This window comes from Lepisosteus oculatus, chromosome 22, assembly GCF_040954835.1.
Source record: "Lepisosteus oculatus isolate fLepOcu1 chromosome 22, fLepOcu1.hap2, whole genome shotgun sequence".
NCBI classification, from domain to species: domain Eukaryota; kingdom Metazoa; phylum Chordata; class Actinopteri; order Semionotiformes; family Lepisosteidae; genus Lepisosteus; species Lepisosteus oculatus.
In genome coordinates, this window is record NC_090717.1 from 5,774,604 (window position 1) to 5,802,320 (window position 27,717).

Below are 27,717 nucleotides of genomic sequence, written 5' to 3' on the forward strand. Positions count from 1 at the left end.
ACAGGAAAACGCAAAGGGTGACACTTGCAGGATGATTCTGCGTCTTTATGGATTGGGAAGCCAGGTGCTGAAAAAACGTCTGACACCGATGTTTAAGTTAAAGGAAATACAGTGCTTGGGCAAATCCCGAATGTATTGAATGTCACATAGTTGAGATAAGGTCCCATGCTTTGAAAAAAACTCTAAAATGAAAAATATTAGTGGTATGGTTCTGCAGTTTTCATTTCACCCACACAGGTTAATGTTGTACTGTATTGCAATAGCATTTTTGCGAAGTGTTATTTTTGATGAGGCATATATTATATGATCTGCGTTAGCCCGTTGGTTAATTTTTTTTTAAATAGCGGTTTCATAAATCACGTGAACGTGAACATATTTACACTTCAAATGTGTTCAAGCAATCTGACACTTGCTAGACTCCGCAAATAAAAAAAAATCTTGATACCACGGAGCCAGGAACACATTTTAAAATATTTCTAACACTCCGATTATGTTGCTTAATATTTTCCAATACGTTTTCATACACACAATATCGTTCTCATGAAATCTTTACACGATTCGTTAATACATTGTCTTTAAAATGTTAAAACTAGGAACGTTTAGGACATAAACAGCTTTAAACTGTCGCTGCCGCTTTTCTGGCAAATTAAACGTCAGGTTTCTCGTTCGTTTTTTTTTAATGTTGGGGTACATTGTAACTTTAAGCGTGAAATATGCAGGCGGACACAGATGCCTGCTGTTCATTCATGGAGACTCGGCGAGAGCCTCAGGAAACCGGGAGGGACTGAAGGGGTGGGTAGCTCAATCGTCACCGAGAGAGAGAAAAAAAGTGAAGTTTCGGAATAAAGAGGGAACAGTCTACCTTTGAAACAACTAATTTTTAAAAGTCGGATTCTAGCGCACCTTATAGAACAGATAGTTTTCTCAGTTTCAACTAAAGTGTAAACGTTTGAAAAGAAGAGTTATCTTGTAACCACCCGTTACAGTATAAAGGATTCATTCACGGCAATCAGGTGAGGCTCTATGATTTATTACGTGGCTATAGTAAGGAGAACATTCTTAGCTTTTCAGTGAGACATTCTTAGTAATAATCCGTTGGTCTCTTCCTCGTTTTATTCTAGTTTTTGCTTTGGGGAAAGTCATACTGTAACCTAGAAGGTGTGAATTTCGGACGAATTTAAAAGGGTTTTGGATATGAGCTTGTCTTGCATGCGACATTTTATCTTCAGCCGTGAATGGCAAAATGCCCTGTACCTGTACTGTGCCGATTCTCCCCCGTCTAATCAACTCCGCAACTCTTGGGATTGCGTTTGGTGCTTGTTCCGTGTGTGTAAGGCTGCATTTCTCTTGACTGTTATCATAGACCAGTTTTACACGCAATAGACCTAGACCACCTCACCTTCCAGACCATGCCCTCGATGTCTGGTTGATTCGTCTGTGTTGTCATGAATGAATGTTTCTCGGACAGACAGAACGGAGTTGCTGCGCTTTCCCGAATCGAGATGTATATTAACTAGCTTTTTGAAAACTGAGTGTTGGGCTTTGTCTCTGTTGCGTTGGTGGTTCTTCAAGTCCTCAAGGGAACAATCCACCAGGTACTTAGATCTCCCTAAATTCTGAACAACACAAAAGCTCGGGAAGAGGGTTCAATGAGGTCACTTAATGGAAACTGTATTGTTTAGACTCATCTTAAACCTTCACTGAACGATATTTGTTAACTCTGGTCTGTCACTGGGATGTGGAAAACCTAGTGTGTTAGTACGTTTTAAGAGGTTTCAAGTCATGGAGATGTGGTCTGTAAGTACTCACTGCCTGGTATTCAGTTTCCAACTAAGAGGATCAAAGTTTCATAAAAGTAATAAAAAAAGATGCAATAATACAGTAAAGTCAATGAAACTGGATTTCTGACTAGGAGGGCTCCAGGTCTAAAGATGAGACAAAATAGATGCTGTGCTGAATGATGCACATTGCATAAAAAAAAAACAATTAAGTCTCAAGACTGGAAGGAAGGGAATGTGCCTTCAGAAAAAAAATCAGTTAATTACAATGTTTTTCAAACCTGTACTCTCCACTGTTCTACATACTGAAAACACACTAAAACTAGTGCTGTGTCGAACAGCCTGTCATTCGTAAACCTCCTTATGTTCTTCATCCAACATGAATTAAAAAACTCTGCCTTGCTGGTGGTTTAATAATCTGTCATCCCTTCATATCTGTTTTTGCCCCCCACTCCAGTCTCAGTCTGCCTTGCAAAACACAAACCGCTAAGAAACCGCTGCAGTATTCGAATTCTCTCGCTTCCTTGTTTTGGTCATGGTAGCGACTCTCAAGATCTCCTTCTTGAGAATTTTAGCACAGTTACTTTAATACCTCTGCTCTCAAGTCCGAGAACTGCTAAAAAAACACATCACCACGGCTCCAGCAGTGTTCAGACTGAACTGTTATTTGGGGAACAGAGTTCACCCACAAAGACCCGGTCTCATTTGCACAACTTTGGAAATGTTCATTTACTGCGAGTGTTGTGAAACAGGGGGAAGTGGGATTTTAGACAGTGCCTGTTAAAGACTGGACTGAGACAGGTATGCAGAGGTGAATTATAGATGCAGTGCTCTAATCTGCAAAGCACATATTATCCCCAGAGAGCTACACGTCTGCTCCTAGGAAACTGTGGTCAAGTAAATCACTCAGATAATTGAGGATGGGAGTGATGTTCCTGCACAGGAGAGGAGAGCAGTGACTTTCCAGCTGTAAAAATGGCGACTCACTCTATCAAAACCTTTTAGTACCCCTTCTCAGTGGTCTTTCAGTTCCAGGGGCTTTGCAGTGGCTCTGTGGCTAAGGATCTGCGCCTGTGGCTGGAAGGTTGCAGGTTTGTATCCCACAGCCGGCAGCTGTCTGTGTGCGAAAAGACAAATTCCAAATACAAGAAATTGAATATGGCCGATAAAGTGATCTCATCTTAGTTGCAAAATAGTGTGGGCATTCACAAGGTGGTCTTATGTCACTAAATGTAGATATGAACACAGCTCTGCTTAATCAAAATGCTGTATGTGTGATACCTGTGGGAGGATTCACACAGCTGTTGTTTTGATAGCTTAACAAATGATGCTTTTTTTTCCTTTCCCCCTGTGTCCAGTGCCTAGCAGAGTATGCAGATTCCATAGACACGGCATCCAGATGAGTTCTTCTGTTCCCCTGGCTAGTTACCTGTGCTGATGGCAGCACTGTTTCCCACTTCAGTGCTCTCTGGTTAAATGAAGCTGCCCAAACCACTGGCCCTCCAGAAAAAAACAGCAAAATGCAGGCTACATGCTGAATGCTTCTGGCCACAGAGTACTGCACACTAATTTAGTGATTTTTCTAAAACACTTTTCTAATGGAGTCCCTTCTGTCCCTTCTATTGCTAGAGAAATAACTGCCGTGCACGGTTTAAACACATTTTGTTTCTCAGTAAGAAAACCAAGCAATAGACAAGTTTAGAACCATTTATAATAATAATAATAATTGCTTACACTTATATAGCGCTTTTCTGGACACTCCACTCAAAGCGCTTTACAGGTAATGGGGACTCCCCTCCACCACCACCAATGTGTAGCATCCACCTGGATGATGCGACGGCAGCCATAGTGCGCCAGAACGCTCACCACACATCAGCTATCAGTGGGGAGGAGAGCAGAGTGATGTAGCCAATTCATAGAGGGGGATTATTAGGAGGCCATGATTGGTAAGGGCCAATTGGAAATTTGGCCAGGACACCGGGGTTACACCCCTACTCTTTTCGAGAAGCGCCCTGGGATTTTTAATGACCACAGAGAGTCAGGACCTCGGTTTTACGTCTCATCCGAAGGACGGCGCCTGTTTACAGTATAGTGACCCATCACTATACTGGGGCATTAGGACCCACATGGACCACAGGGTGAGCGCCCCCTGCTGGCTTTACTGTATGTTTAAGTTTATATGTTTCTTAGCATAAGAGGAGTTTAGACGAAAGTTCGGGAACAGCCACATTCCATCAGCCTCAGCCATCAGTAATTTGTAATCGGCCAGCAGGATACGAACCGGCAACCTTCCAGCCACAGGCGCAGATCCTTAGCCAGAGAGCCACCACACCGCCTCGGTCACTCTTACTCCAGATGCCAGCTCATCCTGTGGGCAGGAGGTTAGCCCTTAGCCGAGCAGGTTAAGCCAAATTGTATTGACTAAAACACTACAAGCTTTTAAGTATGCTTGATTCTTGGGCACTGTTATTCCTAGTGAAGCGCTTTTTTAAAAAAATATTAAGTGGTAGAAACAGTCCTCAGTTAAATCTCTTAAAAAATCTTGACTGGAGTTTTAGGATACGACATGAATGAAGACGTCATGTCAGTGTACAAGCTCAGTGTGGTACCAATGTGAGAAACGGGTAGAAAAGGGTTTATCCATGAAAATATTAGAGAAACATAAACTGTTCTAGTTAGGTTAGTGCAACATATTTACACCCATTTCTGTCTTTAAATACTCTAGCTTTTCTCCATTCCACGTCTTGGAGAATAATGCATAGAGCACATAAAATTAAACTTATTTTACTAAGTTTAAAAAATAGATTTAAAGGTGGTACACAACAGTCCCTAAAGTGAGCTGGCTGTGCAGTTTTTTATTTTATTTTACCTAAATTGTCACTTTTGGAAAACAAATGTTTTTCTGAGTAGGAGAAGAATTATAGGAGTATATGGTAGAATTGTATTTATTTAATTTATTGAAAGATCAGTTTTTAGGAGAGACATAGTAAGCACAATGTATTTTTTAAAACGTTAAAACATTTTTTTATATATACTGTTCTTACATCTAATTATATGTTTCATTGGTATAAATGATAAAGCAGTGGTATTGGATTGATGTCATGTTAGATTTTAACATTAATGTCCCTTTAAATATAGAAGTTAGTCACAAAGAATGTAAGATTGTGGGCTAAAATTCAAAAAGGAAGCAGCCCTTTCCTCATCATTTGTTTTTGTTTCTTTTAGGTTTCTGCACAATCTAACTGACCTAATACAAATCTTAAAAAAATAATCTTTTTTAAATTGAATATAGAAACAGTGAAGCTGCTGTCTATGGTCCTATTAATGATTTCTTTTTTACAACTTACCATGGACAGTGTTGGCTTTTGTGCAGTTTTTCTCTGATGCAAAGACATTACTTAGGGGTTTACTTTGGTTCTTAAAGAATAATATTGTACTGGAAATACTTTTTCTACACATTTCTTCCTAATGTACATGGTGAAATCCAGGGTTCTTCATGTTAACGATGAGGTAATACACTGCCAGTTGCCATGATCCTATCAGTGTCTATTGAATCGGGAATCAGTATCTATTGATTCCTCTCAAGGCAAAGCAGTGCAACAGCACGTCTACATTACTTCTCTGTATCTGCACTCGCTGTGTTTCTTTTTTTTCGTCTTTGCAAAGCAGTTACATTGTTCCTCCAAAATGACTGTTCTGACTCTATCGTAATTGTATTAATTTAGTTCATTACATCGTACTCATATGTAGTACAACTCACTGTTGTTTGCTTTGTGCTTTCATTTAATGTAAAACTTCGCTCGTGATTTGTGACTCAGATTAAGCTTATCCTTCAGGCAAATAATAATAATAATAAAAAAGGTTATTCTGGTGAGTAATTTAAAAATTCTGGAGCAAAGGTCTCTTTGGAAACAATTTAAAGTACCTAAAATCCAATAAAATAAGAGCTAAAGGTTTTCGGAATTAAAAAATAAACAGCTAAGCACTGTTAAATGTATTGTATATGCAGAGGAAGAGACAAGCTTTTGGAGAACAATGGGCAGCAATGATAGTGGATTCGATATGGATACGCCTACATCACAGTGTTTTACTTAGCCTTCTTTGGTAATTGGTACAGAATGTTGTCAGAGGTCTAGGTCAAATAATGATGTTAGTTCAGGGGCCTCAACTGGAGCAACTCCAGTTAAATAAGTTTAGTGGCGTTTTTTTACAAAGACACTTAATACATAGAAGTCCGTAGCCTTTCTGAAGGAAAGAGAGACCCGGTTCAGTATCTACGGGCTTGAGGGCTGAAGGGGTGATAGACAGTCAGAGCCAGGGTAAAATGTGAGCCACCTCTTCCTCAGGGTGTGGGTAGGGCTGAGTTGCCATGGTGACAGTGGCAGCATGCACACAATCTGCGCTTGAATCACAGAAACGCTGAAATGCTCTGTACACACTCATTACGTATCGCTGAGAAACCAAGTGAAGTGCACTTCCCATTGGATTTTTAAGTCTGATGCAAAAGAAAATAAATTGTCATTGTTGAGGACACAAGTTCTATATTTGCTAGCGGTGGGACGTATACTGTATGATGGAAGAATTTCTAGAGTGATTTTATGTGATGTTTTAAGTCTGATTGTTTAGGTTGAGCAGCCATTGTTACAAGTTAATTTTTTAAAAGGTATCCAGATGTCCCATTCGAACAAAAATGTAGAGACACTTCTAGGAAACATTTACACTGAAAAAAACACTCCCATTTCCTGTTATATACTGTATGTTGTTTCAAGTTTTCAAATATCAAAAGTTAAATCTATGATTATCTCCAATGCTTGCAATGCAAATATTATTGTTGGTAGGTGGGTCCTGATCATCCCAGCCTGACTCCCTGGCTCTTGATTTGATCCAGAGCTCTTTCTAGAGGAGATTATCAGTAGAAAACAGGGAACTGATATACTGATGGCGCAGTGCAGTATATCAGGCAGGACAAAAGGGAGCTGCTCAGTGTCACTGTAACTCCCTCTGAGGAAGCATGTAGGAGACACAAACAGTTTGTATAATAGCTCATAATTAATTTTTGTTTTTCCCTTTGAACTTTAGAAGACCTTTCACTTTTTCGAAAAGGCTTTCTTATGAATAAAAAGGCCTAGTTCATTTCTGATGCACTCATCATGGAGGTTATAACAACTCTGGGAGAGTTGGACTGGGAGAAAAAAATAAGCAGAAACCACAGCTTCCAGTCCAGCATCTTCCCCTCAGATTGACGGTGTCCCACTTGTCTCAGCACCTGTAAGAAGGCGGGGCACTGGGAATCCTCTCCAGCAAGCGGAATTAGAAAAGATAGAGAGTGATGCAAACACCAGTCAGCTGTAACAGACGCGGTCTGGCTGTGCCACATTCTTCAATAAGGCACCTTGCTTGGCTTTGGCTTTATGTCAAACCATTTTCATCATGTTATTCCATTTTATACCACCGGTTTAAGTGGAAGGTAAAGGCTTTCAGGCTTTTTTGCCTCAGCGTGCAACCTGATCCTGGCCGTGACCTTTTCCACTGCAACAGCACTGTTGCCCTGTGTGCCCTATTTTGTCTCTTTTTCAAGTGAAACAAAAGGTTAATGGTATTTAATACAAATTCTTTCTCTTCCGCTGCATTTTAAAAGTCCTCTTCAGAAAAGGTTGCATGCTCCTTCAGACAGTCCCCCTGCTAGAAGTCTCCCGCCACAGCAAGTCTATAATTTAGGATAACGCCGCCCTCTCCCACAACAGAGCAGAACAATCACCTGGCATTTCCTGCACACAGGCGCCCTGAGAGGAGCAAGACGTTTTCGAAAATGACACAGTTTGATGCTGCTGGAGGATTTGCCGGGCAAATTACAGGCTGGCTGTCTCCCTGTGCTGCACAAATGGGTGGGCTGCCACACCACAGCTCTGTCCACAAGGGTGCTACCTAGCCCTGTGCTCCTGGCAGCATGTGGATGCTTGGAATGAGAGTGGCGGCAGGAGTTGTGGGTGTTTTCTTCTCCGTAGTGTGTGTGTGAATTAACTCATTTAAAGGCTTCACTGACACGCAGGAAGAGATAGCTTGTAGAAGTAATATTGTAAAGGTTTGTAACAAACCTCAGGGATATTGAAAAGGAGTCTGAGTTATTGGGTGTTGTTGGAGGAGGGAGAGAATCCACTCCAATTCAGTCTCTCCTGATAGTGTACAGGTCCCCCTGCCAAGATCTTGGGCTTCTACCGCGCGACCATGACAGAGCCAGAAGATGCCTCAGGGCCGGTGGGCTCCGGCTCGGGAGACAGCGGGGACTCCCCGCAAGAGAACGACTCCTCTTTCCCCCTGTCCTCGCTGGCCAACCTCTTCGAGGGGGAGGAGGGCTCCCCTGCTCCCGAGCTGCCCCGGCCCGGAGAGAGCAGGCAGAACCTGCGCATGAAGTTCCAGGGCGCCTTCAAGAAGGGCATAACCAACTCCATGGACCTGCTGGAGTCCTCCATCTACGAGTCGCCCGTGGTGCCGGCCCCCAAGAAGGCGCCCATGGATTCCCTGTTCGACTACGGAACCTATCACCAGCCCAACAACCAGAAACGGAGGAGGAAGAAGATCCCAAACAGGTGAATTGGCCTTTCCGGCTCTGTCCTCTCCTCTCTCTTTGTGTCTGGACCAGACGGAACCCGTGAAGGGGCGAGGCTGGTAATGAGAAAGTCTTTTGATTTCCCCTGGTGCTGCCCTGCTGTATGAAAGAGTGAAAAGGTGTGTGGGAGAGGACAATTTATGCAATCTGATGAAAATGAGTTAGTGTTTTTACTGTATGGCTTATATTTTACCTTCTATGGCCACGGTGTCAAATTAAACTTTTAGAATAAAAAAGTTGTTCTAGTTTACAAGGCAGCAAAGAAGGGGAGAGTGTGCGTGTGGAAGAGTGGTAATGAAGGTTTCTCTTAACATATTTCTGAACATTTTATATTGTTTAAGTGCTTACTTTTCTCTAAAATGTGTAACACCACACATGACAAAAACGTCATGTCCCAGATAGGTTGGTCTTAATGTATTAATGGATTCTGGGTCTGAATTACTGGTTGATAAATTAAACATTGTCCTTTGGCACTTTGCTTCCTCTTTTTTTCACAGTACAACATGAAAATGCTGATCAGGAATAAAGTTGTTTCGTTTTCTGTGCCCCATAATCCGTAATGGACTCTCTCTTTGAACAGTCCGTTATATCCTCACTATCTAGGCCCTCTTATGAGGTGATAAATGAATGGAAAGGAGAGAACTTTCTAACACTCACTTCATCCACAGCGCAGTACTCTGGAGGGCGGAACAAAGAGCTGTGTTGATGTTGAACAGTCTGTGGCCTCCGTAGCACACAAAGCACATGTTGTTGTCGCGGTGAGGTAATATTTTGGTTGTGGTTTGTAGCTGGCGGGCTCTGCTGTCGGAGAGCTCCTGTACTGTATCCTGTACAGAGTGAGTCCTCTATGTTGGATACTCAGGGGTTTGAAGGGCTCAGTTCAGTTCAAGGCGAACCGATTTTGAACGGTCTTTCTCACAACTGTGCCAGCAGACTCTTTTCAGCTGCTAGAATCTGAATGAAAGGCGGTGCACAGCCCACTTGGAAGCCAGCAAATGCCCTGTCTGGACGAAGAGGCGCACCTAATTGATTTCAACATATTTTCAGCCACAAAAGGTGCAGCTATTTAAGACTAAACAGAGTAATCTAATGCCTAACGTGTAATAAACAGACAATTGTAACTAATTGCAAGCATTTAGAAACGGCATTTAGTTCACTATAATAGTATATGTTAAGAACAGTTGGTTTGAAGTAGGAGTGCAACATACCCCTCATCTGAAGGTCTATGGTAGGAAAATGTAGGATTCTGAATACATTTTTACTGTTTCCTAGGTACTCTGTTTATATTTATTGGCCTAATATGTGTTCAGCATTCCAGAGCAATCTACGTTTGGAAAGATAACAAAAGATAGAAAATACATACTTGTGTACGTGCATCTACTCTACAGTACAGCGAGGTTTCAGTGGGGTCGTAGTCATGTCAGCGAGGCTGTGAGAATCTTGGAAACATTATTTGATTCTGAAACAAACATGTTGGTGTGTTTTGTTAGCGATGTGCAGATGTGTCTGCAGGGAAATGGCAGGAATCCAACAAAATTTCAGCAGTCCAGTATTTGATTCTGAGGTCCTCTGAGTGCAAACGCAGCAGTGCTATTCCAGTACTTCAGTTCTGATGACATACCCAATAAATGTTCCTCTGAAGTTTCACTGTGAAGGAGTGGTGTATCTAATCTTCAGCCATCTGACCGTATGAATCGTCCAAACTTTCCAAGTACATTAGCAGTTTTTACTTCCTCCAATCAAGTAAATTCAGTTCCCTTTCTATGTACCTAACCTTCAGGCAGAAGCAGCAGCAGTTGTTGTTTTGGCAAGGAGGGGGTACAGGTGTAATTTAAAAGAAGACTACTAAATCTGTCTCCAAGGACTAGAAAAATAATAGCTAATCTGGAGAAATGGCCTGCTAAATTCTTTAACGGAGGTTCATTAAGAAATGGATTTGCGCATGTGCACACACACTCAGACAGCAATACATGTTTATGCTTTTTTTGCCCTGTGGCAGTTCCTTCTCATTCCAAAAGAGCTCTCTGTTCTGCTGAAACTTGTACTGCTGCATGAATAATGAGGCAGGCATGATGATGTAAGCACTCACAACAAGGGTTGCCTATTGAGTGTAGATGAGACGTAAGGACGGAGCTTTCACTTATTCCATTGACTGCTAGAAAAGTTGTAACACTACTTTTCTAAACACTAAGTTACAGGATCGTTTTAAACCTTATTAACCTGAGCAAAAAAATCACATTTGCGAAAATTAGACAATTTAAAGTGGCAATAATTAGCTAAATGGAATCGATGAAAACTCAGATAAAGTGAATAAAATCAAACAAACTGCAGAACTTCAGGATACAATTTGACCTGTACTTGACATGTAATGATAAGATATTACTTTAATACTTTTTATTGATGTTAAAGACAGGATGTTCTCTCTTAAATCCTTTAGTTTTCAATCTCTTCCAATGCAGTGAGTAATTCAGATGGATTCTTTTTTTATCCAGACCAGCTACAGAACAGCTGTCTTGCATCAGTAGATTTCATCCATGTGCTCTCACCTTTGACCCCGTCCTGCAGTTGCCTTACCGGTCTCTGTCTCCCCAGCAAGCTGGCTGCTGCCAGTGTGAAGGGCCCGGCCCCAGACCCTCCTCCAGTGCTGAAGGTGTTCAACCGCACCATGCTCTTCGATGCTGTGTCTCGGGGAGACACCAGCGCTCTCCAGGGGCTCCTCCAGTTCCTGCAGTGCAACAAGAAGAGGCTGACTGATGAAGAGTTCAGAGGTTAGGCTCCAGATACCCCAACCAGTGGGCAGAATGAAAGTGAGGGAGATGGTTAAGTTTAAGGCTGATACATTCGAATGCATATACAGTATGTAAAAATCATAAGGTCACATTTCAAAGAACAAGCAGCATGATTTTTGTATAGGTTGGAGTTTAATACCATAAACTACCTAAATGGCACTTTGCCTCAATATTATTCCATATAACAATTAGTAGGATTGTTGTTTTATTTTATTTGGTCAATTATGTTATCCATTGTTGAATCAGAACTTAAGCTACTTAGGTTACATACATTATTGTGCAAAAGTCATTGTTGCATTGTTCTGCTCTCCTCATTTAGTGTTTGCCTCCTTTATGCAGAAATGCAATTCTGCATTATCTTCTGCTGATTCTTTTGAACCACCAGTTATTCTTGCTAGATCTGTATATTTTAGCGCTAAAGGTAGCCTCTTAGCTTTAAGGTTGTGTAGAGAAATAACTTATATTAACAATGAACATCTGACAACACATCAATTAGAGGCGATTGATAAATGTAATGGATTTTCTGCTACAGAATTTCATATTAGCTGCTTATGTAGTTTGGTTGTTATAATATAATCTCTTTCAGGTGAATTTAAGATCGCTTAATGACAAGCTTAGTTTTTTTGAATAATATCAGAAATCACTAATGGGGGCTATGAGTAAATGATGCTCATAATATACAAACATTGTAACTTCTGGTTGTTGTTAAGATGATTTTGACTTTTGCATAGCAGTGTATATCCTGAGCTGTTGCTGGCAAGTTCATATTATTTCAGGACATAGACTGCTAGATCTAAGCAGAGAAAATGGACAAAACAGCATTAGTGTTTCTAACAGAAGAGTAGGTGTCTGCTTTTCATTATATTCATTATTCAGTTTTACATTATTGGAGTTCTGTCATTATTCACTCGTAATGTCCAGCCCTTCAAGATTTCCTTTCTCAGTTTGCAAGGTGAACCGATGTAGCTGTGGAGTGTGAGTGTGAATGAAAGAATACCAGTCAGGGTGTAGGTGGAGGGGGAGAGGTGACACTGTGTGCAGATCACAGGAAACAAAAGTGTGCAAGAAATCACAGCAAACTGTTTTTAGGAAAGTACTCTTGAAGTAGGAAGCCGAAGTAATGAGGGAAAAAAAAGCTCTCGGCTGTACAACAAATAGTACATTCCTAAGAGAAGACTCAGATGACATTTCAAGTCTCGAGTCTTTTTTTAAGCTAAAGACAGCAAAAAACCAAGTCCTAATTATTGTGTGGTGACATCTTAGCTACAAATGTCCAGCAAAAAATTGCTGTTCTGGTTTCCAAAATGGAAAGAGTGTTTAACTCCATCTTCTTTTGATCCAGAACCATCGACGGGGAAGACATGTCTGCCCAAAGCCTTGCTCAACCTCTACAGTGGGCAGAACGACACCATTCCCTTCCTGGTGGACATCGCCGAGCAAACGGGCAACCTGCGGGAGTTCATCAACACGCCCTTCAGAGACGTCTACTACCGGGGTGAGCTCCCGGGACAGCTCAGTCTGCCCCCTGTTTTCATTCTCACATCTTTCTATGTAGCCCGGGGTCGACCATTTTTGCAGCTAGCAGTAGCCAAAGCTGGTGGCCAACGGGACACACAGTATAAGAGAGTCCCTCTTCCAGCTGAGCGGGGAAAGGGGTTTGGGGGCATCAAACGTTGACAAGACTAAGTTTTTCAACATCTGGGGAAAAGGGGTTTGGTTGTTCCTTTGCAGGATGACGGATAGTGATGGGAGCCCCTGCTCTGAGGGGCTGTAGTCTGGCCTGACTAAAGGCATTCCTGACAGTAGCAGAGTTCTGGTCTGAACTGTAATAACAAAGATCGCCTGCTTCAGTCACTGCTCTAACAGAGAGGACCTGTCCTAGCTTGTTCGATGGGAGTTTGTCATGAAGGAAGTCGTGAGAGAAAACTTGGATATTACTGTCTTTGCCTGCTGGCTTGGCATGCCCCGAGGTTGAAACATATGTGGCCACACCCATGGATGTGCTAAAGTTAGCTCAGATGGGGCCTTAGCTTAGTCTGTACAGCCTGTCATTTGTCACCCCTCAATTGAAGCAGATTAAATCCTTAAGTACTCTAGGGCTGATTAAAGAGTCAGCATAGACTGGAGGACCTATTAGCTTTCATTTAGCTTATTACAGTGCTACAGTAAGTTCAAACATAATGTTATACAGCTGCATATCCTTGACCTCAGCTTTACTGGATAGAAGATCCAATTTTCTTCAATTTGAGAAGCTGACAAAACAATCATTTCCTGTTTCCTGTATTTGGGGTTAACGGTTTTTCTATTTACTGTAGATTATAAACGTAAAATTCAAAATAGCTGAGGGCAAAATCTTCCTAAACCATTTTCTATATTAACGTATTGAAAATGTGTAGGTTAGTTACTGTAAGCATTCAAATAGCAAAGCACTTCAACAATAAAAATAATACGAAATGGCTTTCATTATTCAACAATTTCCTTTAGTAGATATTCTGAGGGGAACTCTGATCCGTAAGGCATGTAGCATTTATATGATACCACAAACCAGGTTCTCTGCTCTGGTCCTGGAGGGACATTATGCCTTCTGAGTTTGCTACAGTCAAGTTCTTATTCAGAGGCAAGTCTAGGAAAGGTTACATTAAGTTCTGTATGCTGACATTGAAAATAACTAGCCTTTACTCTGGATATAATATAATTTAGATATTTTTAACACAAGGACTTTTTAACCCTTAGTTATGAGTTAAACTGGAACAAGGCTTGAGAACCTATGCTAGGGCACTCTTGCACACAGACAAGAACAAACACTTCTATCAGTGCCTCTATCTCAAAGTGGGCAACCACAACTCTGCAGATAACTTTGCTTAGATGAGTCACTGGTCGGGGGTTTGGCAGGAACAAGAGGCAAAAGGTGAAAGACTAATCCAGATGAGTTAGGCATGCCCTACAAGGGATAATGCTTATTTTCATATAGGTAAATCCTAGGAGTACCTGATATGCCTGTGTTTTTTTTGTCATTTGAATTCAAAGCCTATAGCTTTTCTTTACAGCACTTGAATTCTATGAAGGTGTTTTCATGCTGCAGGAAACTGTCAATCAATATGACCCTTGGTAAAGAAATCTTTCAGCTTGGGTTCACTCGAGTGACAGTGGTGTCACTCTGTGTGTGACCAGAGCAGTGCACTCACACCCACCTTTTAAGCCTTGACCACCCCAGTTCTGGATAATAAACCTGGGTGAGGTCCTTAAAAAGGCAGAAAAATCCCTATGTAATCACAATTCCCTTCACTGATTATTTTTAATGATGATCATTACTTTACTCATCCACACTCAGAAAAGGCTGTTTTCAGCATTTGTTGAGCAGTAATTATCTTCAGTTGGATTCAGGGCTTTTAATTTATAGTTTGCGTGACAAGATAAGATCTCTTTATTGGCTATATACTATTTCTTGTATTAGGAAATTCTTTTCACATACCCCAGCTTGCTGTCCATGAGACACACAGATGTGGAGAGAGAAGCTTGGGGTCAGAGAGCAGGGTCAGCCATTTACCTGTATATGGCGGCCCTGGAGCAGTTGGAGTTAAGGGCCTTGCTCAGGGGCCCAACGGAGTAGGATTCCTCTGCCAGCTGCCAGATACAAACCAGCAACCTTCTAGCCACAGGCGCAGATCCTGAGCCACAGAGAGCTTATGAGCAGGAGATTATGAGAGTATTTTGCACAGTTTTTGTCTCACAGAGACAAAGAATAATACCAGAAATACCAGATAGGTAGGTTCCCAGCTCCAATCTGCCCTACAAAATACATATTTAATGTAGGATGTTCTTTAATGACAAAATGTACAAGGGACATCAGCTTTTCAGAGGAGGATTGAGCTCTCTCAGTCTGTCAGATAATATTCCCAGCTGTTCACACACTGTTGATCCCTGAGGGTTTTGCACGAAGTACAGCAGTTTGTCTCTGCTCAGACGACCCACAATGGATAAGCAGAGCTAGTGTGGTTTATTTCTGCCCTGCAAGTTGGAAACTCTCTGAAGGTGTGGCTGGGGAGGGGTAGCATGTTTAAACCTCCCTTTCCCAACCCAGGGCTTTTATGTGGCTTTCTGTTTAACTGCAGTAGAAAAGGCAGCACTAGCCCACTGGAACCTTACAGATCACTCACAGTCTTGTGTAAAGGTGTCCTTACAATAACTGCCTTGTGTGTCCCTGGGACTGAACACTGTAAAGCTCATTTACCACACAGCACACTCTGCCCCTGACTCATACTACTTTAATGGTGAATGTGGGCAGGGCTTGTGATACTCCAAATATGACTTAATTTGCTTTTATTTACTGAGAGCTGTTCTAGGTTCTAGGCTGATGGTACACCTGCTTGTGATGTAGACTCAGAGTTAGAGTGTTTTAATCTTCGCATACAGAATGACAATGCTGTAGACCTAGAAATTCAGTGCTAATAAGAATAGATTAGGTTAAAAGGTGAGAGAGGCACACCATACACCTTGATCTACAGGGTGCTTATTGAGCTTGTTAGCCTATTCAAGCAACAGTATAAGAAAAAATGCATTTTGTGGGGAATTAAGTTTGAAATGTCACCATAGACATGTTCCCACTGGAAAACTACAGTTCAACAACAGTACACAGGTGTACTGTCATGAAACAGTTCAGTGTCCACTGACATAATTGCCACAGTTCCACTTCTGTCTATACCACCTGTCTTAGCTTATTCAGATAGAGGTAAACTGTGTGCCAAGCAGCAAACTAAGCATGAGCTCCCCTGTTTTATTGAGAGCCATGAGGCCAGCAGTGCTTGTGCTGTAGGCAGTGAAGCCTGTCCACGGAGTAACAGAACGACAGGTTTTGTTTTCTCTGACTCCTCTCTCCACTCTTCAGGCCAGACAGCTCTGCACATCGCCATCGAGAGGCGCTGTAAACAGTACGTGGAGCTGCTGGTGGAAAAGGGGGCAGATGTCCATGCCCAGGCCAGGGGACGTTTCTTCCAACCCAAGGATGAGGGGGGCTATTTCTACTTTGGTGAGATCTTAATACACACTCCGCCTGGCTCTTTACGATATGTACCACCCAGAATGTGCTATAACTGGCCATTTGTGAATGTCAGCTTCTAGGGAGGAAAAAAAAACTTTTTTAAATGTGGCACTTGCATGAAACTGTACTATTATGTGCTCAAACTTAAATGAAGAATTTAAAATGTGTTTCACTATTATCAACACCTGACTCCCTCACTAAATGCTAACTGGAACAACTGTTTTTTAAAAAAACTGTTTAAAAAATATTTTTGTAAGACAAATTTACCTGTTACTGAAATCTCAAAACAGTCTCTCAGCAGATTTTGAAAACTGTGACTTTATTACCTATTTTGCATTTTGAATGAAAACATCATACCCTGACTGGAAAACTGCACATAGAGGCTTTACTGAAAAATATCCAGAGCTCAAACTGAAATTCCCAGCAATGAGTGTAGTTTGTGAATGGCAGCAGCTCACTCCATCAGACCAGTTTGTTCAGGTTCAGCTTTTCCAAAGTCTGTTGTCATAGCAATGTGAAGCGATCCAAGACCCACCTTGTAAATTGAAACTAACCCCACCTGTTATCCCAGGGGATAAGTAGACTGAGGTGTTAGACTTGGGAAGACGTCGGTTACTTGATATTTTTATTCCTAAAAGGAAACTAAATATTGCGTAAAAAAAGGGTGGAGAGTTAGGAAATTAAACTGACACAATAAACAGTCTACATCAAACACACCCAGAAAAGACGCCATTACTGAAAGGTGCTTCTGTGTTCATGTGGAAAAATAAAAGCACACTTCAGTTTCCAACAAACAATAAATAAGAAGTCCCAACTTGTGTGAACAAAGAGATATTTGTAAACACAAAGTCTTTATTTTCATTCTTAACTGAGCTCTCATTTAATGTGGCACCTTTTTCAACTACTCTAGGAGCTCACTACTGCCACCTGATGTTGCTCCTGTTTAAAATCTAAACAATTTATTCCATATGACTTTTCTCCCCTTTATCTGTACTGTTTTTGATCAATTAGTTCTCAATCCAAACACTAGCATTGCTTTGAATGTCTACTGCCTTCAATTGGAGAATTAATCATTTATTAAAAGCAAATATCTAGAAAATCTGTATTTGTCTAAATTCATGCTGACTATACCCTAGAATCCTATTGCCACACATATGGAAGTTTTAATTATTGCTTCCATAACCTTAAATGCCATAGACATAAGACTTATTGATCTGTAAATTATGGTTTAGTCTGTTACTCTTTTATGGATAGAGTATTTTTTATGGATGCTTTATTTTCAACTGGTATTACTTTAATCTAGATTGACAGCTGAAAGAGTTTTGTTAATGAAATATGAATAGCATCTCTTATTTAATTAAATACCATTGGTAGAATAGCATCAGACCATGGCAATTTATTTATCTCAAGAGATTCTAGTATCTGTAACACCTCTGCCTTTTCTGGTGCTGATAATATTTTATATATAACTGTTCCCTTAGCCTAATGCATATTGTCAAGCAGCTGAGTGAAATATTAATCTAAGACATCAGCTATTTCCCTTTCATGGCCTTAAGTTTTAGTTCCACTTTACTGGGATACTTTCCTCCTTAAAAAGCTCCCTTTCAAATCTCCATCCTGTGCAATTCTCTGAAGGTCTTTTTTTAAATAGTTATAGTGGTACAGAGTAAAATATCATACTGTCAAATACCATGATGAAGTATGAACATTTGATAGTTTCGATTATATCCTGGTAAATAGGAAATTAACAGTTGGTGTGGATTTTAATCATACAAAATGTATCATAACATTTACATGATTTATTAAGGTAATCATCTATATTTGAAGAGACAGGCTTGATAATCTGTTACCCATGGCAACAACTCGGTTTCCATCAGAAGCATTTTCCATTTCATTGAAACCTTGCTTATTCCAAACACTAGTAAAATTTAGAATTGGATTTCTAACACTTTAACTAATTGCAGATGCAAATTGTCTTCTGGCATTGCTGATTTCCAGAATTTCGTATGACATTTCTATTAAAATCAAGCCACAATATTAAACAGCATTAGCTTCACTGGTGAGACTGACTTGCAGATGAAAAGCACTAGCGAGAATGATGCATTAAGCAGGCAATCATATATTTCAAATTCTCTTATCGTCATTTCTAACTCCTTTTAAAGTGTCCTTGTTACTGATATGACACTATAGACATCTTTAATAAAAAGGAACTACAACTCCAAGGTGATTGGAACAATTGTTTCCCCCTAAAACCTCTATGTGTAAACATTTTAACATAAAAATGCTGATGTTTTTCGTGGCATGAATGTGGGACTTCCCCTTCCTGACAAACACGGAAACAGTTTGTCGAAAAATTGTAATAGCAGTATGGGAAGACTCTCTAAAAGTCTTACTGGAAATGTAATGCCAGGTCCTGCAGTGAAGTGTCCATGGTCCTGGAAGCAGTGCACACTGATGAGGCCTGCTCATTTGTTCTGCTCTTAGAAAAATCAGTCTTGAAAAAAGAGAGTCAAGGCGAATGAGGGAGAAACAAATATTGAGAGAATCCAGGAAATGCTGCTGGAAACAATGATGTGATTTGTATCAGGAGGTAGAAAGCTGGTCCATACTGTACTGTATGTATTTCTGAGAAAATGCTGTTAATACACTGATCGACACAAGTGAATTGACCTAGGCGGATTAATTAAAAAGATTAGAAAGTGGGCGCTGAGAATCAGTTGGGTCATTCATCTTGCACAACTGTTAAAGCAGTTGTGCTTTAACAGCCATATCACCCTGCAACTCACAACTGGCAGCCCACTGAAGCTCAGCAGGTGTGAGCCTGGTCAGTACCTGGATGGGAGACCTCCTGGGAAAAACTAAGGTTGCTGCTGGAAGAGGTGTTAGTGGGGCCAGCATGGGGTGCTCACCCTGCGTTCCATGTGGGTCCTAATGCCCCAGTATAGTGACGGGGACACTATACTGTAAACAGGCGCCGTCCTTCGGATGAGACGTAAAACCGAGGCCCTGACTCTCTGTGGTCATTAAAAATCCCAGGGCGCTTCTCGAAAAGAGTAGGGGTGTAACCCCGGTGTCCTGGCCAAATTTCCAATTGGCCCTTACCAATCATGGCCTCCTAATAATCCCCCTCTATGAATTGGCTTCATTACTCTGCTCTCCTCCCCACTGAGAGCTGGTGTGTGGGGAGCGTTCTGGCGCACTATGGCTGCCGTCACATCATCCAGGTGGTGCTGCACATTGGTGGTGGTGGAGGGGAGTCCCCATTACCTGTAAAGCGCTTTGAGTGGAGTGTCCAGAAAAGCGCTATATAAGTGTAAGCAATTATTATTAATTAATTATTAAAACACTGCAGGGAAAGGTATCTGGGAAAGGTTTCCTTGAATGGCTAGAGTGTTGCTCTGTCTCCGTGCAGGTGAGCTCCCGCTGTCCCTGGCAGCCTGCACTAACCAGCCCGACATCGTGCACTACCTGACGGAGAACAGCCAGAAGAAGGCGGACCTGCGGAGGCAGGACTCGCGGGGGAACACGGTGCTGCACGCGCTGGTGCACATTGCCGACAACACGCGCGAGAACACCCGCTTCCTCACCAAGATGTACGACCTGCTGCTCATCAAGAGCGTCAAGCTCTACCCCGACTGCAACCTGGAGACCGTGCTCAACAACGACAGCATGTCGCCGCTCATGATGGCCGCCAAGCTCGGCAAAATCGGGGTGAGCGGGGGTACAGCGAGGTGGCCTCATTTTTGTTTCTGCTACTCTGGGTGCCGCAGGCGTGGTTGGGTAACTGCTCTCGGAATTTGGAGTTGTGCTTAAAAACATTTGCTTGTTGTCACCTTCAGTTGGGATGTCAGGGGCAAGGGTGACTAAACTCCCTAAAAACCAAACCTATAGGCTGTCAGTAGAAACCCACCCCCATCGCTCCTCTAGGTTGTGTTTCTTCAGGACTGGGGATGGGAGAGAACAGACCTCATCAGGAGGAGGAGGAATACCCCAGGCAGATGGGCTAGGAAAGGCAAAGGAAATGAGAGGGGGGCATTTACTGTTGAAGGAAACACTAAGGAAGTATTTTTGAGTCAGATTGAAAGAAAACTCGGAGACGGAGAAACCAAGTAGACTGTAGAAGAGGCAAATCATGTGGTGGGGCGATTGGAAATTTTAGTGGCTGTCAGGGTAGCTGAAGTTATCATCAGCCAATGAGAGTTGTAGAAAAGTTTGGCATTACATTTCCAGTTGTAGAAAAGTTTGGGCACCAGACGTAATGAACATACTAGTCTGCTTGGTGGAACTTGACCCGATTTCACCCAGCATCATCTGGACTTAAGCGCACACTGACTACAGCTATGCCAAAACAGCAGATGCACTGTATACAGTATCATTATCAGTGTCTCATTATCTCATTATTTAAGTGGCTCAGATTATTGAGAAAGAAGAAGTGAAAGGCTACAGCTGGAAAATAAAGAACAGGTGGTTTGGGGCTGGAGAGTAGATCTTTCCCTACATGAAGACTGGTACATAACAGGATTGTGAAAAGCAGTGGGCATTTTGATGCTCACGGCTTTTCTTGTGTTCTTAAGATTTCAGATGCCAGGTGGCAGACAGATCAAGGAGGACAAGAGAGGGGAAAAAGTTGAGGGGAAGGAGGAGGTAAATGTGAGCAAGATCAAGACTTGCAGTAGGTGGAGTTGTACTGTATCTATAGTTCAGTTACAAGTGCGAATGGGCACGCTGAAAAACACAATTCATTAATCCTAGTGGAAACAGATGGCGGGGGTATTCTTTGGAAGGATTTTAAGATGAATTGGAGTATAATTACGATACACAGGTGAGGAGGCTGGGTAGCAGGATGGGAAGTTTTAAGGGCAATCATATGGAAAAGTTAAAGGTCTGTAATAATAATCCAGAAGAGCGGGATACCAACCCTGGGATTTGCAGAGGTTGTCCACTTTTTATTTTAATTGATGTACCAGTAAACTCTCCCCTGGAGGGGAGGGAGCCATTGTACCAAGGAACCTCTGAAGTCTATTGTCTCTGACTGGGCGTTTGTATTTTCATCTCCTTAGTATCCACATGGTCTACTGTTATATTTTTAACTGCAAAGGCAAAACTATTTGAAAATAAAAGGATTGATTGATTGACTGAAACCTGCTGGTTGACTCTCTAGGTGTTCCAGCACATCATCCGCAGGGAGATCAAAGATGAGAACGCCAGACACCTGTCTCGCAAGTTTAAGGACTGGGCGTATGGACCCGTCTACTCATCACTGTATGACCTCTCCTCTCTGGACACGTGTGGAGAGGAAGTATCAGTGCTGGAGATCCTGGTTTACAACAGTCGCATAGAGGTGGGTGTGCATCAGCTAACTAACTGCAAGAGTGTCCTTTACATATTCCTTGTCACCTATCTAACTGCTTGAGAGTCTTTTAAATAATCCTAGTCAGCTAACTAATTGCATGAGTGTCCTTTAAATATTTATGGTCATCTTACTCACTGCTTGAGTGTCCCTTAAATATTCCTTGTCAGCTAGCTAATTGCATGAGTGTCCCTTTAAAAATTCCTGGTAAGCTTGCTCACTGCTTGGGTGTACTTAGAAATACTCCTGGTCAGCTAGCTAACTGCCAAGTGTATTTTATATTCCTGACCAGCTAGCTCACGGAGTATGCATGAGTATAGTTTGTGTGTGTTTTCTGTTTCCCGCAGACAAAGGTTTTAGACAATCTAACAATGTTACCCTCCAGGAATTCAAGGTCTCAGTGAATGGTTTCCTTACTACTGTAGTACTTGCTTTTGAGACTGATATCCAGGGATCACAGAGTTGCCTTGTTCTGCAGAATCGCCATGAGATGTTGGCAGTGGAGCCAATAAATGAACTCCTGCGCGACAAGTGGCAGAAATTTGGTGCCGTCACGTTTTACATCAGTGTGGTTTCCTATCTGGTTGCCATGGTCATCTTCACCCTTGTGGCCTACTACCGACCGTCTGAGGGCACGGTAAGACTCTGGAGAAGTGGAGTGGATTGTATAATGATGAATGCACGCAGAAGTCAAGATATTCACTGAGGGCTTTCAAACTGAAGAATCAATTCACATATTTGTACCTGGATTGTGTCTGATGCTCTCTCTTTCCTGCAACTTATTATGAACAGTGTTTTCTAAGACCACAAAAAGGAGAGAAATCCCATTTTAGTTAGTGACTTTCACCCTGGGAAGGATGATTGTCCTGTATGTCTGTGTAACATCACTAACAGCTCTCACTGGCTCATTCTCCCCTCACAGCTGTCTCTGTGTGGACGGACTTGGCCATGCGAGATACAGAGGTCTAACAGTCTGTTCTCTGTGTCCTCAGCCCCCATACCCTTATAGTACCTCTTCAGAATACCTGCGCATGGCGGGGGAGATTGTGACCGTTTTCACAGGAGTTTTCTTCTTTCTCACCAATGTGAGTCCACAGCTCTGCACTCGGCCTCCACAGAACATCCTTCATCCCTTACTGGATATAAGAACAGTTACAAACAAGAGGAGACGATTCATTCATTCTAGCCCATTTGGTAGTTAGTAGTTAAATAATTTGAGGATAGGAACTTGAGAAATCACCGATGGACCTGAAGCCTCCATTATAGTTTTCTGCTATTATAACTTTATCCGTTATCAGTCTGAATAAGAGCTTGTCATTTTACAATGTAATTCACATTGATCAAAATGATACCTGTGATTAGAGCCCAAGATAACCTATATACATGAACAGCCGATCTGAAGTGTTGTACATGGTAATCCATCATATTTACCAATGAAGTCTAATTGATGCAGGTTTTGTTAGCTTCGTTCCTTTCTCCACGTCCATACAGCTAGATGGCTACTTTCTGTTATATGCTATACAGATCTGTCAGGTTTAATTGCCCAAAAGAAAATAGCTACAAATCAGTAGATGTTCAAATCACAGTATTGTTTGAGTAAAAAGCACAGAAAACAGCAAACAGTCTAAGATTCTTGCACAACAGAATACATCTAGAAATGGCTAGGAGTATTTTTTTCATATTTGTAAGCCAAAACAAGCGTGTATATACATACTACAATTTAAAAGTTCAGTTTTGAATCTCATATACACAGGTTTTTTTTTAGAAATTGTCTTTGTCTTCAGCTAATTAAAATGGCAGTGCCATGACGCAAGAAAATGTTTCAGGAACCAGCATTTAATTAGTGGTTGTTTTGTTTGCTTGTCCTTGTAACATGATTTTACCTGAAATCCACAACCGAGTGCAGCTGAATCTTGTTCTTTCTCTATCTGCAGATCAAAGACCTCTTCCTGAAGAAGTGTCCTGGGGTGAACTCCCTCTTTATTGACGGCTCTTTTCAGCTGCTTTAGTAAGACACCGTACGCAAATAAATTTTCAGCTCTGTAGTCTTGGTAAAGGTGTGTGCGTGCAGGCTTCCTAGGTTCCTAAGTCAAGGCTAACGTGTTCGTTGATTAACAAATAGAACAGACAAATGGATTTCCAGTTTTGAGGGTAGCCACGATATCTACGATATGTTAGGGGTGCCGTCAGAGGAATAAGCTGTACTGTTGATCTGTCTATCCATTTTCTAAACCAAGGCGGGCTACACCCTGGATGGGATGTCAATCCGTTGCAGGGCCCACACAGAGACACAGACACATACACTCACTCCAGAGCCAATTTTCCCAGAAGCCAGTTAACCTCCCAGTGTGTCTTTGGACTACGGGAGGAAACCCACTCAAACGTGGGGAGATCGTACAAAGTTCTCTGCGAGGCAGCAATGCAAACCACTGCTCCACTGTGCCGCCTCCAGTACTGGTACTGTCCGGTCAGGTTTAATTTAGTAAAACCATGAAGACCCTGAATAATAGCTGCTGTGAAGCTAAGGCTTGCCCACCCCAGTAACCCCTGAACCAACCTCTGCTCTTTTTCAGCTTCATCTACTCTGTGCTGGTGCTAGTTACAGCAGCTCTCTACCTCTCTGGAATCAAGGCCTATGTGTCTGTCATGGTGTTTGCACTGGTATTGGGCTGGATGAACACACTCTACTTCACCAGAGGGCTCAAACTCACGGGGACATACAGTATCATGATCCAGAAGGTAGACTAAGCACTGTCCTTGCTTTTCTGTAGCAATCTTTTGTCTATAGCCTTCATCAGCCTGGTTGTTTTTTTTATTTCTAAACAAACATTTTCACCTTTGTCCTGTGACTGCATCTTCTACTTCCTGCCTTGCAATGCTACAAGGCCAATCATGTGAAGGGTAGCTCAGCTCCTACTTTAAATTCTATACATTTCTACCTTGGGGAGAAAATGAATTTTACTCTTCACAATGGCAGCCTGTTCTACAACAGAGGTTCCAAAGTGAAGCTCCACAAGTCCACATTCCTGCAGGTTTGTAGATCCAGGTAACACCTGAAGAGTTGGGAAAATCTGGTCCCTGTCACCAATTAAGCCAATAATTATTTAAATATGATTGAGCTGACCTGGAAAGAAAATACCTTATAACTGTAGCCCTCCAAGTCTGAGTTTATGAACATTTATTTCCCTTAAATTCACAATTCATCTTGGACTTTTACAGATCCTCTTCAAGGACTTGTTCAGATTCCTGCTGGTTTATGTGCTGTTCATGATTGGATATGCTTCAGGTAAGAGCTGAAAGTATCTAGAAATGTTTTAAATCCTGGTTCTGGCAGTGAAAACTGGCCCCATAAAGAGAGATTGAGGGATGAATTTTAGATCACAATACCCATACTTTATCATTGTCTTTATTAATAAATGATAACCAATTTAAAGTCAACCTTCCATGTACACAAAAATACTGAAATGACCCCATCCATATTAAGTTATTAAGTTAAGCTCACTTTCAACAAACATTATGTACTGTATAACTCTAAACATCTCTATAGAGAGACTGAAAAAATATGTAAAATGCATAAAGTTAGACCTTGTTTCATCACTTTTATTGTAATATATTGCTTAATCAATGCTGGGCTAATCTGGCCTCAAGGGAACATGCATACAAGACTATAACCATCACAATTTGTATTTCTCTGTCAGCCCTGGTGTGTCTCCTGCACTCGTGTCCTGGCCCAGATGCACAGTGCCCAGAAGGAAAGTGTCCCACCTATCCGCAGTGCCGTGACACGGACACCTTCAGCACTTTCCTGCTAGACCTGTTCAAGCTCACCATCGGCATGGGCGACCTGGACATGATCAACAGCACCCAGTACCCGGCTGTCTTCCTCATCCTGCTGGTCACCTACATCATCCTCACTTTCGTCCTGCTGCTCAACATGTTGATCGCTCTGATGGGGGAGACCGTGGGACAGGTGTCCAAGGAGAGCAAGAAGATCTGGAAGTTGCAGGCAAGGGGCAGCATGGTGGACTCATCCTGAGAGAAGGGAGCGAGTTTCTGGTGACCTCGCCTGAGTCGAGCAGTGATCCTGAAAGTTCCAAGGGATCTCTTCTATTTTAGCTGCAGTAATGACTTAGTTCTAAAGCAAATAAGTAATTTGATTATTAAGGTCTCAATGATGGATGCATAACCACAGATAACCTTGTCCTGGGGGGTGAAAAACGACGAGAAAAGGCTTCCCCCATCTTCAAATAGAATATTTTCACAGATTAAATAAAATGTAAAAACAATAAGGTCCGTTTAAAATTGGCATGAATCACATTTTGGCTGTCACCCAATGGTGCACGAATTTGGTGGAAATGTTGGGGATAATTTTAAGCCTGCAGAGCCTGGCAACTTTTCCTCAAAGCCTGCGTTCAGCATTTCAGCAGCACGAGAGAGTGTTTATCCCTCAACGGGACTTCACACTGTAGCAAGGGAACGGTCCATCACGTCTCTTATTTGTGGACCGGTCTGTGCGGTAACTAACGGCAACCCCCGGTGAGTGAGGAGCCGGCTGCACTGTAATCCAGCACTGCTTTCCTCTCAGTGGGCGACCACCATCCTGGACATCGAGCGCTCCTTCCCCGTGTGCCTCCGCCGGACCTTCCGCTCGGGCGAGATGGTGACGGTGGGCAAGAACAGCGACGGGACCCCCGACCGGAGGTGGTGCTTCAGGTACAAGCCCCTTCTAGCCATCCTCGTTAACAAATCACCTGCGTTTGAGCTGAGCAGCCGGCTCAAAGGTGCATAATGTACCAAAATCACACTCTGACACTACCTAACTACATTGTCAGACCAGAATTTGAGGATTTTTTTTACATTTGCAGTGTTTTAAAGCTGTAAATCGATGTCAGTCAGTGTCTTAAAGTATGAAAGATGCCCCTATCTTAATAATACATTTCTTACTATGAAAGTTTTGGATTATTATTTCTGTTTACTGTAGTTTTCTTTCTTCTGTATAGAATTATGTTAAGTGCCTAGAGGATGCTCTGGTTTGAAACGTGCTAAATAAGAATATAAACTGATTGATGTCTGTCGATACACTTAATGGAACAGCCCATCCCTGCTCCTGCTCCTGGTGCTAACCTTCGATCTGTGTCCTATACCAGGGTAGATGAGGTAAACTGGTCTCACTGGAACCAGAACCTGGGCATCATCAATGAGGACCCTGGCAAGAATGAGACCTACCAGTACTACGGCATCTCTCAGACCGTCAGAGGCCTGAGGAGAGGTAAGATGCACACAGCCGTGCTTGGGAGCGATGTGAAAATAACCGATCCTCTCACCTCTGTTTCTGAAGCCGATGAAGAAAAACAAGAAAAAATATTAAGAATCAACTTTCTTTAGTGGGCGGCCGTGTGGTGTTTGCAGAAAGAGTATTAACCCCATACACCATTACTGTAAAAGGAACTGGAACTGGGCTATAAATATTGCAGAAGCCTAGAGAATATGTGCTCTGTCCTGTTTCAACTGTTATGTCTGGTTGCTCGGGCCCAGCTTCTGATTTATTTGCACTTTCTTATGCAAAAGGCTGGGGGAACATGGACCTACCCAGCCATGTTGATGAAGCCAGTACCCTGGATGATCAATTATCTGCTAAATACTGAAATGGGCCGGAGGTGACCTGACATGGCACAGGAAGGACGCCCCTCACGCGCTGTCTCTCTGTTCCAGACCGCTGGTCCACGGTGGTCCCTCGGGCGGTGGAGCTCCACAAACACCCCCGGTCAGGGGAAGCCGTGGTGGAGATGGAGCAGTTTGAACCCCTGAACCCCGGGAACCGGCCGAGCAGGGAGACGCCGAACAGATTCTGACAGACGGAGATAAAAATCTCTCCCTCCCCTCCTTCCTCCCACAGAGCAGGTTAGCAGGTTCGCACAAGCTGCTGTGACTTTTACTTTGGTACCCTCTGAAGAAAAGGTCTCCTGAGGACTGGACAAGCCCAGTAGAAAATTCTAGCTAAAAAAAAATCTGAAAATATTGAATGCATCTTCTTCAGTCGTTCCAGCAACTGCTGTCTTGTAAAAGATCTGCACAGAAGGGAAATATTGTAGCTGGGGAGTGAATGTCATCTAGGTCAGAAATTGTATAAAGAAAATTACCTGCTTATCACAACT

The 27,717-nt window shown here is 42.2% G+C and overlaps 1 protein-coding gene across 1 annotated transcript; it reads left to right on the forward strand.

The window, feature by feature from the left end:
- Positions 1 to 751: 751 nt before the first annotated feature.
- On the forward strand, positions 752 to 27,414 carry trpv4 (transient receptor potential cation channel, subfamily V, member 4). The gene is made up of 16 exons (XM_006640334.3): positions 752 to 1,013; positions 7,959 to 8,365; positions 10,978 to 11,153; positions 12,517 to 12,669; positions 16,060 to 16,200; positions 19,625 to 19,923; positions 21,374 to 21,553; positions 22,041 to 22,199; positions 22,555 to 22,647; positions 23,497 to 23,570; positions 24,136 to 24,301; positions 24,782 to 24,848; positions 25,261 to 25,568; positions 26,148 to 26,275; positions 26,710 to 26,831; positions 27,275 to 27,414. The coding sequence occupies exons 2-16, from the start codon at positions 8,004 to 8,006 to the stop codon at positions 27,412 to 27,414; spliced, it is 2,568 nt and encodes an 855-aa protein (XP_006640397.1). The 5' UTR covers positions 752 to 1,013; positions 7,959 to 8,003.
- The last annotated feature ends 303 nt before the right edge of the window (positions 27,415 to 27,717 follow it).